The sequence below is a fragment of the Anoplolepis gracilipes genome, chromosome 3 (assembly GCF_047496725.1).
Source record: "Anoplolepis gracilipes chromosome 3, ASM4749672v1, whole genome shotgun sequence".
In the NCBI taxonomy this organism is placed as follows: Eukaryota; Metazoa; Arthropoda; class Insecta; order Hymenoptera; family Formicidae; genus Anoplolepis; species Anoplolepis gracilipes.
In genome coordinates, this window is record NC_132972.1 from 7,020,798 (window position 1) to 7,038,325 (window position 17,528).

The 17,528-nt window shown below is 30.0% G+C and overlaps 1 protein-coding gene across 4 annotated transcripts in view; it reads left to right on the forward strand.

Moving 5' to 3' along the window:
- The window catches only part of Ssh (Protein phosphatase Slingshot), a 108,595-nt gene that overhangs the window by 22,092 nt on the left and 68,975 nt on the right, over nt 1-17,528 (forward strand). Inside the window, exon 1 of one of the 4 annotated variants that reach the window (XM_072887955.1) lies at nt 35-480. The exons of the other annotated variants lie outside the window; for them this stretch is intronic. Coding sequence (XP_072744056.1) covers nt 398-480 — 83 coding nt within the window. The 5' untranslated portion in view covers nt 35-397. Of the gene's footprint in view, nt 1-34; nt 481-17,528 lie in introns of those variants that run through there. 4 annotated transcript variants of the gene reach the window in all.

Consider the following 17,528-nt stretch of genomic DNA (forward strand, 5'->3'; position numbering starts at 1 on the left):
CGGCCTGTCTGCGCCTGCTCGAGACTCGAGACTCGAGAAAGCCTCAGTCGTCTGACGACATCGCACGCGCGAGGGTCGGTCACGTGTCTCTTCGGCGCGAAACGCCGCCTCTCGTGTTCAGTCGCGTGAATTTTGCGTCAAATCGAGTGGCCGCCGTTCGAAATTATCGTCGTCGTGTCGCGACGCTGGCTCTGCCAAGAAAGAAGAGAGAGACGATGTCTCGGAGATACGCATTTTCGGAAAAAATCGTCTGACGAGCGTATCGCGCTCGTCCATCGCGCGCTTTAAATGTGCTCGTGTGAGACAAGTGCAACTACACAGCGGAAAAAGGATTGATGGAGAGACACAGTGGTTAGGTGCACGTCGAGTGCGCAGTGTGTCTCGTGGACTGATTTCGATGGTCTTCGAAAACATCGAGATGAGGAACCCTACGGGGTTCCTGCTCGAAGACGCCAGACACGGATACATCCAGTACATCAGGTATTTTCATTTGCTCTTAACATAATCGCGCGCACCGATACACATGTTTTAATTAATTCCGAGTTAAGAAAAAAGCATTTTAAAACGTTCGTATAAAGTGCTACGAAAAGAGAGAGGGAACCAGTATACTTGATTCTTTTGGCTATCTGTGACATTCATGAAAATAGGTCTGTATTTTTTCTATATGGTAACAGTTGCGATTTAGAAAGGGACATTGGACCTTTCGTCCAAAAATTAAATGGTCAGTGAGTAACTTGAAGTTGTTGAAAATAATGTTGAAAAATAATGTTGTATGTTACGAATATGCGAGAAGGTGTCTGAAAACTGTTGTTATAATATTCGTGTCACGATGTTTATTGTCAAACGCATAAATATTTAGTGTCTTTTATGGGCGAATCGAACACTTGATGTAAATTGATTCAAAAACAGAAACATTCAATATTGAATAATGCACATCGCGATTTACGTTACGTCTGATTTTTCTTCGGTCTTAATCGCAATATTTATTTGTTACTTTTAATATACATACAACTGTTGATACAAGCAATTGTAAATATAATTCGATGATGAAAGTAAACAAAACGCAAAAATTTACATTGATATGATATTCGGTTATTAATAATCAATCATTTCTGATTAAATAAGTTTTAAAAATATGTTTTGTTTTACAAAATGCTTGATAATTTTTTGAAAGATGATAACTACATACATATGTTGATCGTATGCTTTAAATTTTGTTTGATATAATTTTAGAATATCAACAAATTTAGAATATTAACAAAGTCATTCTTATCTCAAGAAATCCTTTACAGGTAGTTAAAAATAGTAGTTACAAATATTTTTATTGTTTAATAGGAACTGCTATTTATGAGAGAGAAAGAAAATATGGATTCTACATATATTACAAATATGAGAAAGGTATTTAAGAGATATACCTAAATTATTTTAAGTGTGACTTGAAGGGATCTTCGAGGAGTAAAAAACAGTTTTAAAATTAAACAAAGAGACCAACGCGTCGTGTTAGCGATAATAATACGAACACTTTTGTGCGTGCTGTCGTACACACATATAACTACGCCGTTATAAAACGTAGAGCGTAAATCGAGTGTCATTTTCGTGATATAGTAAGCAGATATCGAGTGAGCATTGTTCGCACGATGAAAGTTCGCGTCAACAATCTAATCCGCGCAGAAACGATCGATAATATTCCTTAATCCTACGAGCACAACGAAGAAGTCGTCGCTCGTTTTACAGTCTAAGCTCAAGAGATTATAGCGAATTATAACGGAAAATACTCGTTCGAATTCATAGAATGTTAGAAGTAATTGCGGACATTGCCTACATCAGACTGATATCAATTTAAATTATCTTGTAAGAGAATAACAAAACATCGATCTGAAATAATTTGATTTTTTCATGTCTTGTTAGAATATCAATAAGGGATGAAATAAAAATTTGAACATCTTGTCAATTTCAAATATCAAAGTTAAATATTTGTATGAATGTCTAAGCTTGTATAAATAATACATAGAATCGTATGTTGTGTTAAATTTACACCATAATGGGTGCTATAGGATCTGTTTGACTTTTTAGGCTCTAAACACAATAGATATGAACAATTAAATAGAACTACCTCTATAAAAGATATTAAAAGTTTTAAGTAATAAACAATTGATATATTTATTAATAATACATTTTATTTTATTATATTTATTAGTACACAATATATTATGAAAAATACACGGTATATTTTTTTGAGCACAATATATTATAATTTTAATATTTCAAAAATAATTTCACGTTTTATATAACGTATAATTCTTATTATTATATATAGTTAGAATAGATTACATCTATTGTTACAACAAAGAATGCAGTCTTGAAAATATTTTGTATAATGTGTTTGTGCGATACTTTAAAAAAAAATATATATTTTTTTTTATTATTGAAAGTCAAACTTTTTTTTAAAATTATTTAGTCAACTGCTTTTCTTTTTTCCAATTATTATGTTTTTGCAATAGCAGAGTCTCTGATATCCGTGATTAGTTTTTCTTTCGCGAAATATATATATATATTTTTTTTTTTTTTTTTTTTATGTGAAAGAGGATTCTGCGGCAAAGATTAATTGAGAGATCAGAAATTATGCAGGAGTAGGTGCTCCATCGTACCGTTAGCGATGGTCCAGTTTAATGGCAGGATAACTTGGCAACGCTGCCTTCACTGGCATACGAATATCATATTCTTTGTTCTTTTTTCGAACCGCAAGGATCCCTAACCGATTCTCTGTCTATAACAGACTCTCCAGCTTGCATAGCATGCCAGCTTCGGTGAGGTATTTCTCCGCCGTCTGAGGAATTATAACCGGATAGCGCGCGGGTACATTTATAGAGAGAAGAAAAGACGACATTTTATGTAAATCGCAGTTGAGAATAGTCTACGTAAACTGTAATATGCAAAAGCAGGATAAATCGATAATGTCTATTAAAGAGATGCAATCCATAATAAGAAAGAAATAGGCGAAGACTAAATTTTAGCATTTTATTTTTATGCAATCGTGTAATTTCAATAAATAATAAATTTCTAGAATATCGTTAATAAACGAGAATTAAGCTGTTTAAATTATTTAATGTAAATGATTAAAGATTTTTAGACTTTATTACAAAACCTTATTACAGATTTTATTTAATAATAATAAAAGCAAAATGTTTTTTTTCTTTATCTAACATTTTCACGTATTTTTTCTTTAAAAAAAAAATTTTTTTTTCGAAAAAGTTTATTTGAGTTGACATTTATTATTTTCCTAATTTCGTATTTGCGTGTACAAAATGTATCCTTAATAATGAATTTCTATTCATTTCTGTGTCATCATCGAACATAATTCATAAATTAACGGTCTCCTGGGATGAAGTGCATATAGGATAATATATCATTGCTAAAGATTAATAGTAAATTCGAATTATATTGCGCGTTAGGATGATTAATAGTCGACAGTTTTGTTAAAAATAAATTTATTTTGTGCATAAATAAAGATGTAAAAATATGTAAAATTTTTTAATCAATGAAAAATGCTTACGTTATTTTCTCAAAATACTTTGCGATAATATTATAATCAAGAATTTATAGAAAAATATATCGATCGATACATGACCGATTTAGTTATTCTAATAGTAGTAGAGAAAGAGAGAGAGAGAGAGAGAGAGAAAGAGAGAGAGAGATAGTTTAATCGCGATCATTGAAAAAATTCCCGTAAACAAGTTATTAATAAGTGTTGCATTAACGAATTAAAAAGCTTTTAAATTTTGCCCGGAAACATATGTAGCGCCGAATACTGACGTTCCGAGTGTTAGTAAGTGTCGCATGTATGTGTATATAGAAGCAGCGTTCCTTTGTCAGCGTCAGCTGATTCGGAGCATCAGCTGCTCGCTTTTGTATGAACGAGGTGTGAAAGGGAACCCTGATTATTTGTCGAGAAAGGCTGCCTGGGAAAAGTTGGTTTCTGTTACGGCCTATAAATATGTTCAGAGATACGTTCGTTACAACATGTTTACGAATGTTTCATGAATGCAAAAAGAAGTTTATTCAATAATATTTTTGTGCGAGAGTAATTATATACTGTGAAAAATATATTTCATCACATATCATTATTTATTATTTTTACTTTATTAATTTATTATTTTATTTTTCAATATTCTAGTATATCTCGTTTATATTTTTTTATATAAATAAAGTATTTTGATAAGAACTAAAGAACTGTTTTGCATTTGCTTTAATGCATTACATATTTGATTAATATTTACATACATTATTAACAGTAATATTATTTTTATATAAAATTAAACATTACATATATATATTACATACATTTATATTAACAGAAATATTAAATTTATAAAGAATTAAACATTGCATGTACATATAAATGTAATTTTTTTAATAATGTATCGTCACGTCGAAAGAAACTTTACGAAGAGTATTTATCGATAATAAGCTAACACAAAACAACTGTCAGTTCGTACCAGTATAACTTCGTTAAACGAATGATTCATAGACGTTGTTGCAAATGCATCTCGAAATGTGAGCACTATCGCTATAATCCTAAGTAGCGGTGATTATAAATTCGCGATCGGACACGTGGTATCTTTATCAGTAACCGTTAGAAAAAGGCAGTCGAGCTCCTGTATTTGCCGCAGCTGTCTTCCATAACATTCTCTTGCTCTAACGGTTCTCATTGCGAGATATAAATCGTAGCAACGATATTATTGCCGAGTAATCGTTGAATCGAACACAGTCGGTTTGTTATCTTCTTCTCCCGTGCACACGCCGATCGTAAATCAATACGTTACGAGTATTAAAGTGTTGGTGCGTCCGCGACTGTACGTAGGCCACGAGACCGATATTTATAGTCGCGGGCAGGCCACGCGATTATCTTAAGATCGTTAACTTCGCATTACGTAATTCTTGGACGAAGCCCCAATTAAGTTCGAGATTAATACCATTGATATGCACAGCACCTGATGTGATCTCGTGAAAGAAAAAAAAAGAAAAAAGGCGTACGCCGACTTGGAGAAACTCGTCGATGCATTTCCCCTTAGGTATTTAATAGCAAAAAGTCCCGCAATGCGAAACTGACGATTAATTTTCCTTACACCGCCTATGTGAGGAGTGTATACGATCCGGTAATAAAGTTGCACAAGTGATTATATACGACGTACTCAAAATGGGATTAGTGTTTATTGAAAATAGATTCCGTTTCTCTCTGATTCTACGCGAACACATTGCGGCTATTATTTGTCTATACTGCTTTTGTCAGTTTTTTTTTTTTTTTTTTTTTTTGTATAATTTTCTTTGAATAATACGCTCTCTCTCTTTCGTATTGCAATTTTGCCGTATGAAATATTACCAGATGCTGCTACAAGTGAAATGCATATAAATAATGTCTAGCTATGGCAACTTTCTTTATTGTCGACGAAAGTAACAAAATTGAAGATTGATAGACAATCATTACGTTGCTGAAAACAGTTATAATAATCTGTTTATTGTAAGTTAAAAAAAATAGATTTCATATGAAATGCTACATAAATCGAAATATATATATACATATATATGCATATATATATGAATTACTGATAAATTACAATTAACAATGTAATTATAACGTTATAATATAAATATCGATTGAGGAATTTTATTATTGCTCTGTGTTTATATTACGGCTAATTATGCAAAAGTTATTTCACAAAAGTAATCATCGTAGCATATTTATGAGCTTAAGAAAATTACAGTCGTTAAATCAAATTGAATTTTATTGTTCTATGTTGACATAATCTATTGTGAATTGATAATTAATAGCTAATTAAATATGACAGTAATAGAAAATTTGCAGCTGAAAATTATTTGGTAAATCTCTTCAATTTAGTAGAATAATAATTCGTATTAATCAAGTTCTGCGAAAAATATCTAGTTTTATTTGCGCAATTGAATGTAGATTTTCGTGAGAAGTGCAAAAATGCGATCTGACCATCGCGCGAATCTGTCATTAGCCTCATGTAACGAATTTTAAATTAACGTGTGATCCGAAAGTAGAAATAGATCACGCTATTCTATTATTTTGTAAGCTCATGAATTTCTTTTTGCTCTCACATATTAATATTAAATGATTTTAGAAAGAGATAAAACAGCATACAAAAGGCAGTACAATCGATTGCATAATTACAGATCGCCTTTGAGTCACATAATTGTTATCCTAAAGTGATTATCCGTGTTAACCTTGCAGATACTTATCACATATTTGCATAATCTATTTTTATCGTTCCTTGTCTCCTCGTTATTGTTTTTTTTTTTTTTTACCCTCAAATTACTGGCAATTTGAGTCAATCGAAGTACATTGCTTACCTAGGTTGCCTTGGGGCTACTTTCCATCAATTTTCTGGACGGCTACACATTGACATGCTCGATTCGTTTATGCAAATTCCACTTTTGTCTGGCAAGTAAATAGGTTTCGTTTCATAAAATCTGTTTTCATTGTAGTTTGGGCTTATAAGAACTTCCGTTTTAATGCGCAAAATTAAAGTACATTTTTCTTTCTTTAAAACCGAGGTACGCTCATTTTGCATATAATATTGACAGCCAAACTATTTGATTTGTCTAATAAATCAGTATGCTTTCTATATTGTTAAAAAGTTTTTTATTTATCTAGATTTTTCTTCCTCTCTCCTAGAAAGTTTATATGATATGATATAGTTATTGTGTTGTAAAGAATCTCGTTAGAGGTCAACGACCTTTCGAAGTCATTGTCGCGTTTGGTGCACATTCGATTATCGTTTTCGCAGAAATGTACAGCAATGCGGTGTTGCTTAGAAACGAGGTTCACAACACGGAAGCTACTAGTATATATAGCAGACCATGGGGGGAGAGAGGAATAAATCTATGATTGCGGTCCTGATCTTTGTCAGACAGTGGCTCAAGAATGAGTCGGCAGTTGAAATCAAGTTTTAAAAATATTTGTATTCGTCTTTGATAAATTTTATAAAATGATTATCAGCGCGTATCATATTTGAAAACAACTGTCGGTATCCTTGTTTAGAAATTATCGCATATTAACATCTTTTACTAAATGAAGAAACTATTATATATTTCTCTTATTAATTATTTTATTGACAAATATATGTATATTTATTTTATATCTAAATTGGAAATTTCTGCTATAAAGATTATCATTCTAACTAAATATTTTAATCCTAAAGTTCCGTTTTTTATGTCTTTTTTATCGGTTTTCAGAAATGAATAATAAAAATTTGCTTCTCAGTTAATGTCGATTCTATTTTAGCAGAAGTTTTACTCTCGAAACTTGTTAGAAAATTTAATATTTTATATTAAAAGAAAATTTAAAATTTCATATTAAAAGGTGCAAAATATTGCGTAATAAAAATAACTTTTTTATATTACTATTCAGAAAAATTATTATTAAAATATTTTGTTTCGAAGAATTGGAGAAATATATACATAAAAATCATATGTACATATACAGAATTTTTTGAGTCTTAAAATGTATTATAAAACAAACCGATATTAAAAGAATATGAATACGCTTGTAAGACGAATTACACGTACTTACATAAAAATTACTTGGATAAACTTTTTTTGGTATATGAGAGAGTTAATGTAGAACAGCTATATCGGCATCTTTGCTCAGAAATGTTCAGTACGCGTGAGTTGACCGCGAACAACGACACGTTGTTCACCTATGACAGCGAAACTACTCTTTACTCGCCGGTCAGCGCATCACTCATCGCGTTTTTTAGCGGAATCGACGCTTCAGCGCGTCATCTGCTTAGAATGTAGTTTGTCATCCGACAATTGCGCAACGGTTCTCGTGAGATATACATTACATGATTACATGGTCATACCGTATTGAGTCGACGAATAAAACTGTGGAGATAATGTTTACAAGGTGCAAATGACGACGGAATGGCTGTTGATGTTGAATCGTATATCTAATCATATGTATAATCTTCGATTTCAGTGTCTTTGCAATATTATATAATTTTTAACATGATATTAATACGTACTTGTAAAAAGATATGCAAACTGTTATCGTCCATCACAGATAATGATAATACAGAATTTTATTTCTATTTTTAACGTGTTATTGTATTGCGATTATTATTGCAATTATTATTGTATTATTTTTGCAATTTATAGAATTGCAAAAACAATGTCGAATAAGTTAAATTACTTTATTTATTTTGAAATTCTAGAGGCAATAACTTTAAAGATTACAATATATTCTATATATACAATAACTTTAAAGATTACAATACATTCTATATATATTTTACTATTCTTAAAAATAATTTAAGGAAAATTAAAGTAAAAAAATTTAAATTAAATTAAAGAAAAAATAAAATTTTGAAATTACTAATTTATCTATTTTTTAAAATAATTTTTGAACATTTTTTTTCTGTCAGAACGTAAAGTTGTCTGGAAAGTGTTAATGATATACTCATTAAGATTTAAAAGAGTGGTTTATTAGAGAGAAAATGATATTGGATCATTCGCGCAATGCAATTTAATTTCTATTTTAAATTCGATTTTACCTTTCAATAATTATCTCATTGTAATTATTTCCGATCCATTCATCCGTGGTTTCCTTTCATCTCTCACTCGAGTTTTCTTCTTAATGGCAAACGCGTTTTTAATCGTAGTTTAAATATTTCCATCTGTAATTCCATTTCCTGCAAACGCATTCGAATTGCGTTTCTAAAAACTAAACTCGTAATTGCAGAATGTAATTAGTGACTAATTAGCACTAAATTGCGCAATATACGTAAGATTGACTTGTGAGAGGTAGAAATGCTACCTCGATCGAAGCTCTCGTCACGTGATGTTTTCTTTGTAACATTTCTGAGATTATATTTCTTGTAGCAGTAAAATAATTACTCTCGGCACTGTCTTTACAGTACAATAAGAAGTGCCAGTCTCTTTTTTAGAGTTTGTTTTTAATATATTACGATATATTATTGGCACATTATAAGCGTACATAATTGGCAAATAAATTATGCGACATGTACGAGTCGAAACAATGTCATTCATGAATTTAGAATTTTTTCGAAGTTTACATATTTCGACAACTGAAGGATTCAGAGCAATGGTGGCAAATGCTAAATTCAATTTCAATAACATTTGTGGTGTGTGTATAATTAACAAAATATTTTTGATACATGGAAATATATAAAAGTATAATTATTTCAAAGCAAAAGTACGTGGTTCAAATCTTCCTTCCAAAATTATAAACATACATATATTCAAACACATATGCTAATCCTGTACGATGAAAAATGCGTTCGCTCATATTATGAAGTAATGTATGTCGACACGACAATGTTTTCATTTCGCATGATAATGCAGCGAAATTGGTCACGTATATACGTGATTTTCATATTTATACTTGACGTACATATGTACATACTTGACAAGTTATTGCATCACGTTGTGCGGAATTATAAAAGAAGCGATATATAAAAGACATACGTCGCTTTAGTTTGCAACCGTATTTGATTCAGAATTAGAAGCTCCGAATGGTCGTCGTGTTAAAAAGAGAGCAGACATTTGTTGTTTCGTCGATCTTCCCTTGGACGCTTCATGCGAACCGGAGATTAATGTGAAAACCGGTTCGGTTCAGCTGGGTTTCTTAGAGATAAAACTCGCGACTCTCTCTGAAGCACGTGGTGTGTTCCCGGGAAGATGATGCGATGCGCTTAGCTCTTTGTTGCTCCGCCGTCTGTCTGGAGTATTTCGCTAACTTTTCTCACGTGTTTTTCGTACTGAGTAGCTGTGCGACGTAGTTTGTGCAATTTTCCTTATATATTCACATATTTATAAATTATATATTATATAATTAATATATTATTATGTGTACGATTATATATATTTCTTATTTTATGAATATATTACTGCCTATATTATTACTATACTATTATATTATTATGGACATTATATGTTATTGTCACATTTAAGATAATATAAACAAAACACTGATTATCGAATCATAATTAATGATTTTATTAATATATAAGTCTACCGATATCTCGTTTGACATCTTGTAGTTGCATCACCGAAAAAACGGACGATGATATTACTCGTTTAAGCGAAAGCGAGCGCTTTAACATCGATCGGCTTCTTAATAGAAAGTTTAACCAAAATGACGCTATTGAGTCCAACGTTCAACTTTATTACCGAAGAAAGCAGGATGCGTGAACGCATGACGCGGTAAGAATAACGTGTAAAACCGGTTATTTTTAGTAATGGAAGTATTCGGAGATTTATGCCGCTTTCTCGCGGACTGTCTAAGGGGTTATCTAACTACTAAAAATTTTGCTAGACTATGTACATACGATAACGACCGTCTGCATGATTCTATTATTATTCTGGATATCGTTATATGTTTCTTGCTATCTTTCTTCGCTATATTTTTCTGTCTATCAGTTGTGCAGAACCAAACAATTGCAGCCTTACGTGATACAATGTTTTAATGAATGTAGATTTTTATGATAATTTTGTGAATGATAGTTTATTACTGAAATATTATGTGAGCAATCATCTATGTAGACATATCATGGTATGCATATAGGACAATAAAATTTATTTTTGATTGATAATATTTTATGATATATCTATTATCATCTGATAATAGGAAAATTTAAATCACGTCGATTTTTTTGCGCTTTACAATATTTATTAACAATATTGATTGTTTAGATTTTTTTAAATTTATTTTGCGGAGCAGTTCTGTAAGTTATTTCGCCACCGGCTTAAGGTTTTTATCCACGACATGCGTGTATTCTTATCCTTGTCGTGCGATTACGCCGATTTATTCCGCCGATTACGCGCTTTACGACAACTTTCTCTGAGAACGAGAGAGGAAGACAGATATAATCTGTCTGACAGAATAATCTCTTTCGATGACATCGAAGATTCGCAGAAAAAGAAAGTACAATAAGAAAAGCGGTACGATTAAATCGTAAAGAGATGTATAGACAAACATTTTTGTTTAGAAATTAATTATGTTTAGCTTCCATTTTATGCGTGATTCCGCGATGATTCCGCGAATTTCAGAAAAACTGATTTCGTACGATTGATTATCTTAAAACTTGGAACTTTTGATGGAATTTCTGATTAATGTCGCAGATGATTTCCTTAAAGATACATGAAATTAAGAACAATGATGCATCGATATTTTTGGAAAAAACTAACTTAAAGAAGAAACGAACTTAACACACGTGCTTTTTTAATATCAATTTTTTGACAATATTGTTTACAAAATTAAAACATAATTATGATTATAAATGGAAAGAGATATATGTATGTAATTTATGAAAATCTAAATTATATAATATCTATGAGACTATAATAATCATATATAATAATATATAAATAAAATAATATATAATAATAATGGTGAATTTAAATACATACGAAATTCTAAGTATGAGAAGCAAAAGGTGAATAATATAACTATTGTACGTAACTGTGAGATTTAATATTCAAAACCTGCGCATTGGGAAAATCGCGTGTCATACTTACGTAATGCTGGTAATGCATAAGATGCGTCGCGCGTGCACATCCTGATCAGCCGGAAAGCGCGAGAACCGGTTCGATCAATAAATTCGCCGATCATCCGTGGTAATCGCCGCGTAATCCTGGCGTCCACGCGTTGTTCCGTGTCGTCGTCCACAATCGGCCGAGTTAAACATTCGCGTGTGCTCGCGATAATCGTCTCAGTTGATTGTCCTAAATGAGCGCGACGAAGGTGGAACAACTCGTGAGAATCACGAGCAAGCATGAGAAATCTTCATTATGCTGCTCTCGTAATTACGATTCTTTTGTGGAAATAATTCCTGTGCTCTTAAAAGAGCAGACATTTCTTTAGACAACGTTTACAACGTGTTGTTCCGTTCGAGATTCTGTACGCGAGTGACCGTTACGGTAGAAAGAGAGATAGCACATAACAAAATATATAAATTAAATACAAAATATATAAATGAAATATAGAAATTAAAAAAACCTCTACCTCTGTACGATTTACGAGATTGTGTATTTTATTTTGCGCGGTTTTTTACTTTTTTTTTGCGATTAAAAGTCTCGAGTGATATGAACGGAAATCAATAAATATATGTATATTTTAAAAACAATATTTTTAGAAGTTTAACTTTTTCGAATGATTTCTCTCTGCTACAGAATCTAAATCTGCTACTAAACAGAAAACATTTTCATTTTTCATAATTCTATAAAATATTGATTTTTATTTATAAAGAATTCTGAATAAGATATGTACTGTGAAAATATTACTCTATACAACTAATTAACTACATTTTTTAGAAGTAATATAAATAGATTAAAAAGAGAATAAAACTAATGATCAATATACAATATCTGGAAAAATATGAAAACCGTGAATCGAGAATATTTAACAGTTTTAATGTGATATTTTATACTTTAATACTTTAATACATACTTTTTGTTGCTATTTTATTTTTATATTTGATCTATCATTGTCTCTTGAGCTTTTTTATTGATCACGACATCAATTTATATAGACAATTCTATATTGCTTATGTAAATACTTAAAAGTGTAGTAAAGAGTAAAATGAGTAAAATTCAAAAGATTTTAAATGGAAGAGCAAATTAATGCGCGCAATAAATTTACAGTAAATGTGCCTTATATGATAAGAGCCTAATTTGCATAACAACATGCACGGGTTAACGCCTTCTTGATTACCGATATATTACTGCATGTTATAAGATTTATGCGTTGGCGGCCATTTACGTATTACGTATACGTCATATAAAATCTATATATTGTCAGTTATTGACGCGCGCGTATTACTACGTAAGCATATATTATTGATTATTACGTCATCTACAAGTATGAAGTATGGTATTTATTTATAGCGTATTATACATTTAGTACATTGGCTATCAATGATTATTTATAGAAATATTCAATAGATTTTCAACCAGAAAATGCAGCGACAAGCAATACAAGTTTTAGTTTTTTATCGTTAAAGAGAATATAATAAACGGAGTGTTAATGTTAATTTTATAAAATTCAAATATTTACAAACAATTTATATATTTAATTGATATTTGATAATGAATTTTTATTAAGCAAAATGAACTTCTAAATTTCTTGATTGCTAAATTAATATTTAAATATCAAAGCTAAAAAAATATTTAAATTGTTTCAAGATTCTATAAAATTAACAATAATTTTATACATAGTGTATATATATATATATATATATATATATATATATATATATATATTGTAAATATGTTACGTGTATATATAAATTTAATACATTGATAGCACATTAATTTGAATCAACAAAGTCAGTATATTGAAATTGTGTCGACGACACGGAAAAAGAGAACACGTCGGATGCATTCAAGGTGATTCACGCGTTTTATCGTTAAACCGTGGCTAGGCACCGTGAAAGATGCGCAGAAAGTGTTATTCTTGCCCTTTCTTGACGATGTCGATAGAGAGTCGTGCGTATACACGTATCAGCTTCAAAGTTTCTTCATCATTCTAGTAACGTGATATTATAATATCATGCTCTTATCAAACATACATTGTCCTGCATTTATACGTATTGGCACGCGATAAATAGGTATTTTTCGTTAAAAATATAATTATAATATAATAAATAAATAAATATATATATATATATATATATATATATAATTTTTAAATCACGAAATAAAATATAAATCTATTTATAAAAAAATTTTTGAAGATTTTTTTAGTTTTTTAATAGAAATTCTCGTATAAGAATATTAATAGCATATTTAAGATGACATTGTTTACATTTTTAAAATTTAATATACATAAAGGAGAGAATAATTCTTTTCAAGATGTTATTATTTAACGATAATATTATTAACATGTAACAATTTTTATTGAAAATTATATAGATAAAAAATAAATATTTTTTTGAAAGCATTTTTTATATAAGATTTATATATAATAATACGCACACATTATATTATATTATGCATCGATGCTTAAATGTATAGTTAAAGAAAATATCTAGAAGATAATAAATATTTTTGTTAAAATAAATGCATAAATTTGAAAAAATTTTATTAACATTCGTTATACCGCGGCGGTTACGATTTTATCATTACTTTGTCCTAGATGCCACATTGCACTTTTAATCCAAGACAGGTTTTCTTTCCGTTTCATGTCGTGCGCAAGTGAACACTTTGTTAATGTGAACGTGCGCGTCATCTTGTATGCGTGCTTAGATCAGTTAATTAGGAAATCATGACAAAGCGAGTCCGCCGTCTGTTGGAGAACTTAGTTGTCATCCTTAGTTGTCGTCCTTATCTCAGGTTAATATATTCAAAAGTATATCAACGAATATAAAATCTTATGACTTTACTTATTGTTAGAGATTTCAGAAAAATAATTTTAAAATTTCATAAATAATCAAATTTAATAAATAAATAATTTTTATATGCGTCTGAGATATATATGCTTCTATCTATAATTTTTCTCTTTCTCCTAATATTGATCAAAAAGACTTTTATAGTTATTCTTTATAAGTAGCTGGTTAATTATTCTAGAATTGACATGAATATGATTTGCGCGCGTTTGTAATGTTTAAATTAAATAATTAGTTAACTTGATACATTTTTTTGCCTACTTTTTGCTTTTGTATATTTTTGGAAAAAATTAATATTCTAGATTTAAAATGAAATAAAATAAACATTAGAATAATTGTTGATCAATAGAAATTGTATCATGAATAACTTGATAAAGTGACATTGATATTTTTATAAAGTTTAAAAGCGAAAAATATTTGTTAATACGTGAAATTGTAAATTTATAAAAAGGGAACAAAAGTATTATACAAATATTTTATTGTTACAAGAAAATGTTATTTATATCTATGAGCATATAAGAATATATATTTGCGTAAATTTTTTATAAGAATATATGTATATATTTGCATAAATTCACGGATCATAAATTCGCAACTATGGCATAAGCACAGGTTATAATATATGTTATATCTATCCCCTATGATATTAACACGTTTATTATATTGTGTGTACTATATTCATAACCATTCAATTGAATTATAATATACATTGTTGATTAAAGTACAGGTTACGCACGCACGCCTTTACAACATAAAATGTATACCTACGTTTATGTTGCATTGTGTTAAACAATGTTGCATGAGAACTTGTAAAATCGATCTTAAATAGTACGAACGCGAATGTTATAATTTTTAAATATTATGAGTTCTCTCTGTTTTTATAATATGAATCATATTTTTATGACGCACAATGCGAACGTGACTTCAGAAGATCATTGACCGTTTTGCAATCGAGTACGTACGTCAATCAGGTACGGTTGAATCACATTTGAACATCGGAAAAAGAAAGTAAATTGACGTTTAACGGTGCAACAATCATGCGATTTCTAGCTACAGTTAATAAGGTTAATTAGGACGAAGATACGTGATTAATCATGACGGAGCAAACTGTGTTAGTCATGTTTTTGGTGTTATTTTGATTTGGATATATTTTCGTAAAAATAAATACTTAATTTGTATATAAAAAATTATGTTGTAGATTTTTTTAATAACTGTTTCTTATAATGGGATATTAATTAATTCTAAACACAATTTTTAACTTTAATTATGTGTTTTACTTTAGATAATAATACTAACTAAGTTTATTTATAATAGTACAAAACTTTTTTGTTGAAAAAATATATATTGAATATTAGTGGACGCTGGTGTCAAAGATATTAAAGGAATAAAAAAATTTATGGAACCAATGTAATAACGAGTATTACAACAAGTATAAGTCCTTAATAACAGAGCTTTAATGCTCTATTAAAATACGAACGGTATCATACATCCGTTTCTATTTTTGTTTCGCACAATTTTCAAAGGAATACCGTTGACATTCTTGAAAGTGCCTGTGACGGCTTTGAGTCATCAAGGTTAATTTGAGAGGGAGATTATTCTATATTTCACGAGATGCGGCTACCTTTGGAGAGATGGGAATTCTACTTGCGGAACGTACTCTAATTTTAGTAACATGCTGTCTGCTATGCATTAACGCCTGAAATATCAAGGTATAAGGAAGACGGTTGTTCGAGATATCCGTATAAGAGTAAAGGACGGTGCTACACTATTTTCAAGGGTCGGATAAATTTGAATCGAACAGCATAGAGGACAAAGGAATGTAGTATATTGGGATGGATTTGAGTAAGTCAGAGTAAGAAACACAAAATATATATTGAATATTAGTGGACGCTGGTGTCAAAGATATTAAAGGAATAAAAAAATTTATGGAACCAATGTAATAACGAGTATTACAACAAGTATAAGTTCTTAATAACAGAGCTTTAATGCTCTATTAAAATACGAACAGTATCATACATCCGTTATTATATATAATTGTTTTTTTTTTTTTTTCAATTTATAGTTGTTAATTATAAATTCTGTAGACTTGACAATTTTTGAAATATATTCTTTCTTTCTCCTACTTTCCATTAACATGAAATTTTTCTTTCTATAAGAGCAATCGATATATGTATTGAGAAATCGATGAAAGCGTTGCAATGCTGTATGCTGTGAAATAGAACGAGGTTTTATATTACGCGAGAAGAGAATATAATAAATACGGAAAAGGTCCGATCACACATAGGGTTCTCACTCTATCGTTTAGCTGCTCAGTCTTGCGCAGCGTGAAATCAACACAGCGGAATCATGTTCGCCGACACTTTCCTTCGTATTTATGACTTCATCTTTCCTCTTTTGCATGCGAATATACTTTCGGATAATATATACTTTCCCTTTCTCTTTATCGGTATCTTCTGCAGAGTGTATGAATGTTGCCCGCGTACGTGACAAAAAAATTAATGTTTATTTGTTAGTAGCACGTGCACATTTTACAACCTCAATTAAATTCATCAAAGATCAAGAATTGTCCAATTAATTTATTGAGATTCTTAAAATGAGTTTGCTGTACGCTAAACTTTTCGAAAATTATGTTTAAATTAATATCATTTTGGGTGTTCGTTATATTACAATATATTGAGTCGGAAGGAAAAATGTTGCATTTCAATTGTTTGATAAAACAAAACATGTAGAGTTTAGAGTAAATTGCAAGAAAAATAATGAATAAAAACTTTTTTTAGAATGTGTGAAGACAAAAACACACACTAAGGAAAGAAAACTTTTTTATATTTTACTAAAGATATGAAATTGATATTTTAATTGATAAATTTATTTAAAAGCATTTATGTGCGCTGCTTTTTATAAAATGTTAAACAAATTTATCTCTCTTTTAAATTAAATTTCTCTTTCTCTTAGATTGATATGTTATTTTATTGAGGCAATTTATATTAGATATTATATTAAAAATATTTTTTTGCGTGATGTGTGTGCAAGTAATCTTATCATAAATATACATAAGTTACTACCTACACATTTTTTTAAAATAGTGAAATATCATCCATT